The sequence below is a fragment of the Triticum dicoccoides genome, chromosome 1A (assembly GCF_002162155.2).
Source record: "Triticum dicoccoides isolate Atlit2015 ecotype Zavitan chromosome 1A, WEW_v2.0, whole genome shotgun sequence".
In the NCBI taxonomy this organism is placed as follows: domain Eukaryota; kingdom Viridiplantae; phylum Streptophyta; class Magnoliopsida; order Poales; family Poaceae; genus Triticum; species Triticum dicoccoides.
In genome coordinates, this window is record NC_041380.1 from 496,571,120 (window position 1) to 496,574,541 (window position 3,422).

The 3,422-nt window shown below is 44.6% G+C and overlaps 1 protein-coding gene across 2 annotated transcripts; it reads left to right on the forward strand.

The window, feature by feature from the left end:
- Positions 1–278: 278 nt before the first annotated feature.
- Positions 279–2,392, forward strand: LOC119282427 (60S ribosomal protein L36-3-like). 2 transcript variants are annotated; one of them, XM_037562663.1, is made up of 4 exons: positions 279–319; positions 416–530; positions 1,157–1,356; positions 2,166–2,392. In XM_037562663.1, the coding sequence occupies exons 2-4, from the start codon at positions 429–431 to the stop codon at positions 2,197–2,199; spliced, it is 336 nt and encodes a 111-aa protein (XP_037418560.1). In that variant the 5' UTR covers positions 279–319; positions 416–428; the 3' UTR covers positions 2,200–2,392. The 2 variants fall into 2 exon arrangements, with proteins under 2 accessions (XP_037418560.1, XP_037418565.1); XM_037562668.1 differs by having other exon boundaries at positions 293–313.
- The last annotated feature ends 1,030 nt before the right edge of the window (positions 2,393–3,422 follow it).

The following is a 3,422-nucleotide window of genomic DNA, read 5'->3' on the forward strand; positions in this document are numbered from 1 at the left end:
GAGGCGGCTTCAGCGTTTTCCTCTGGTCACCGTATGTGGCTAGGGATTTTGCCAAACATTGCTTGTATTGTTCCGGCTTTGAACTTTGAATAAATTCCCTAGTTCACCTAAACAAACTCGCTCCTTATTAGTCCGCCCACAGATTACTTCGGCCCAAAAGGAAAGAAAATAGGATGGCAGATCCACAATGAAGCCCACCCTAGCCGTAGCCCGGCCCACACTAACCAGCCGCGAAGCCGCATCGGCGCGTCCTATATATTTGCCCCCTCGCCCTAGGGTTCCTCTTTAGACGCAGCCGCTTCACTTCTCCCAGGTAAAGGTAAGCTCCCCCACGCGCCGCCGCCGCCGCGGATCCAAACCCTCGCCTCGCTTCTCCCCGTCGCTAACGTGGGTCGTGGCTTCTCCTGGCGTGCAGGAAAGATTCGCCCATGGCTCCGTCGCAGCCCAAGTCGGGCCTCTTCGTGGGCATCAACAAGGGCCACGTCGTCACCAAGCGCGAGCTGCCGCCGCGCCCGTCCGACCGCAAGGGGGTAAGCTTCTTCCACCCCTATATCCAAGACAAATCTTGCGTACAGATCACGCGGGTACTGTTGTGTGATGTTCTGTTGATCTGTGCGGGTTTGCTGCGTTAGGCTCGTTGCTTGTTGGTGGATTATGTGGCGTGGTAGCTTGCTTGCCTCGCTATGGACTAACGGCGAGTCTTCCGTAGATCATGACTTGTTGCTAGTTTTGGTGGATCTGAAGCATGCTACCATTTCTGTTGGAGGGATTTTGTGTCTTTCTGTTCAGTATTCGGTTCAGTGATTCAGGAAAGCTAGTTGGTTAATCCGTGTAATATTTTATCTTGCTAATAATGACCACCTTGGTTTGCTCAGCTGGTCATTGAAGATGCCCATGGGCATCAGGTTTGCTCAGCTTTATTTAGAATATTTTTGACTATGTAGTGTAGATACGTAAATACTCTTAGCAGACTGTATTTGAGGCGTTCTAGTTTATTTGGAAGACGAAATTCAGTTCAGATTCTGAATTTGTGACAATTCCTTCATTCTCAAGTGCAATGGATCCTTTGTGATATGAATTCAGATTATTGTGATGTTTACTCCTGTTTAAGTTTTTCATTCTCATTTTTCTGACCAGTTACCATGTTGATTTGCAGAAAGGTACCAAGAGGGTGCATTTCGTCAGGAACTTGATCAGGGAGGTCGCTGGGTTTGCTCCGTATGAGAAGCGTATCACTGAGCTTCTCAAGGTTGGCAAGGACAAGCGTGCCCTGAAGGTGGCGAAGCGAAAGTTGGGTACCCACAAGAGGGCGAAGAAGAAGAGAGAGGAGATGTCCAGTGTCCTCAGGAAGATGAGGTGTGTAAAATATGACTTCACTCTGAATTTTTTGTTACATGTCCTGAGCTTACTTGCAGTATTAATTGGTAGCTTTGTTACTCTCAGTGAAATCAGTACTTTAGTCGGTGATAGTTCATATATGATTAATAATTGTGTGGAGTGTATACAATGTGCCTTCATTTATAAATGCTATTTTTTGTGTGATGGGGAGACATCCGAGTCTTCTAGCTTTATGTGGAGCAAACCTTGCATGGTTGTATATTCCTAAGCAAACATCACAAATTGAGCTTTTTCGTGTTGAGGTTTCCCCAGGGATTCCTCCATTAGAAGGCAGTCTCATATTCCATCGCCCTTGATAGCAGCGTGGCTGCATTTAAACTTTGGGAATTGCCATGAGACACACATCTCTTCTTGCTAGCATTTTTTATCACTGTACATGTTTTAGTCTACACAATTTTGCCTTTCTCTGTATAAAAAACTGTTCTGTGTGATGGGAGGACATCCGAGTCTTCTTGCATTATGTGGAGCAAACATTCCATGTTTGTATATTCCTAAGCAAACATCACAAAGTGACCCTTCAGGTGTTGAGGTTCCCCTAGGGTTTCCTCCACCTGATGGCAGTCTCATATTCCATCGCCCTTGATAGCAGCGTTGCTGCAGTTAAACTTTGGGAATTGCCATGAGACGCACATCTGTTACTGTGTCATTTCAAACACATCGTCAATGGATTGCATGTTTTGGTTTACACTTTGTGCCTTTTTTTCTGTATATTAACTACTTTCATGGATGATATACATGCTAAACTAATTTTCTGCTGTGATGTACAGATCTGCTGGAACTGGAACAGACAAGAAGAAATAGAGCATCCCAGGCTCATTAAGTTGATGGCAATCTTCTGTTCTGGTGTCCAGTTTTTACTGCATGTAGAACCTACTAGACCTGAAACTGTTATCCGCCAGCTAAACATTATGCTATGTTGAACCTCCTGTCTTGTGAGATTTTTGATCTAACTTGCAATGCATCGTTTGCCACCCTATTTCTGAGTTTGCTTCTATGATCCGTCAGCTTGATTCCATCTGCCATTCTTGTGCCAGATGCTTTACAATTGATGTATGTGTGCGTAACTTCTGTGATCTAACTTAATCAAAACATGCTCCTTGAATATGAATTAACTTAGTAAACATGCTGTCTTTTGAAGTAACAAGAACTGTTGTTATACACAGAAGATAGCGATTTATGCCTGGACAAGATCGAGAACCACATCGTGTTTTACTGTGGCAAATAATGGCATCATAAACACGGGGTGATTAGCCCAATTGATATTGGGGACTGGGTATATTGTTGATCCAATAGTGGCAGCAGGGGGCCTGTGCCGCGCGTCTTCCTGGATAGTCTGCATCCATAGCCAGTTGATTGGGTCGTGAGAGCAAGAAGATGCGCACCAGTTTGGCTCTAGTTTAAAAGACCGGACGCTTTGGGTTTACACCGGTCGGATCGCCTGTTAACCGGGTCATTTGCTTTTTACCATAAAATAATATATACTCCCCTTGTCTGTGCTAACTAATTCGGGACGAAGTTAGTATTGAGTAATGATATGTGGTAATATATTACTGAAAAATGGTTATTTTTTGAGAAATGAAAAATGGTTAAATAGACACAACGAATGTGCCCTCCCGAGGTGATTATTGGGCCAAACTTTGCTTCGGCCTACTACCAAGCGTTTGATTCTCCCAAGTTGTTTTAAATTGTTTTTCCGGTTTTGTCTTCTTTTCCCTAAGAAATGTCGGTTCTTTTGATTTTCACTGGTCTGATTGCAGGACAATCTTTAGACCTTAAAGAACCACTAGAGTTATCGGTTCCCTTTTTTTCAGCCTAACCGCTGGTTCTGTTCGTTTTTTATACCTATGCATGCAAGGGGGCTACGTCTTCTAGGAAAGCCGCCAATGCGGCCCCGGATGGATCCACGGAATAGGGCAAGGTAGCAGGAATTCATCGAATATTGTTTCGAATTAGTCTAACGCTACCGCAACTCGTCGGGGCCATTACAGACAGGGGCGGACCCAGGAAAAAACTTGAGAGGGGAC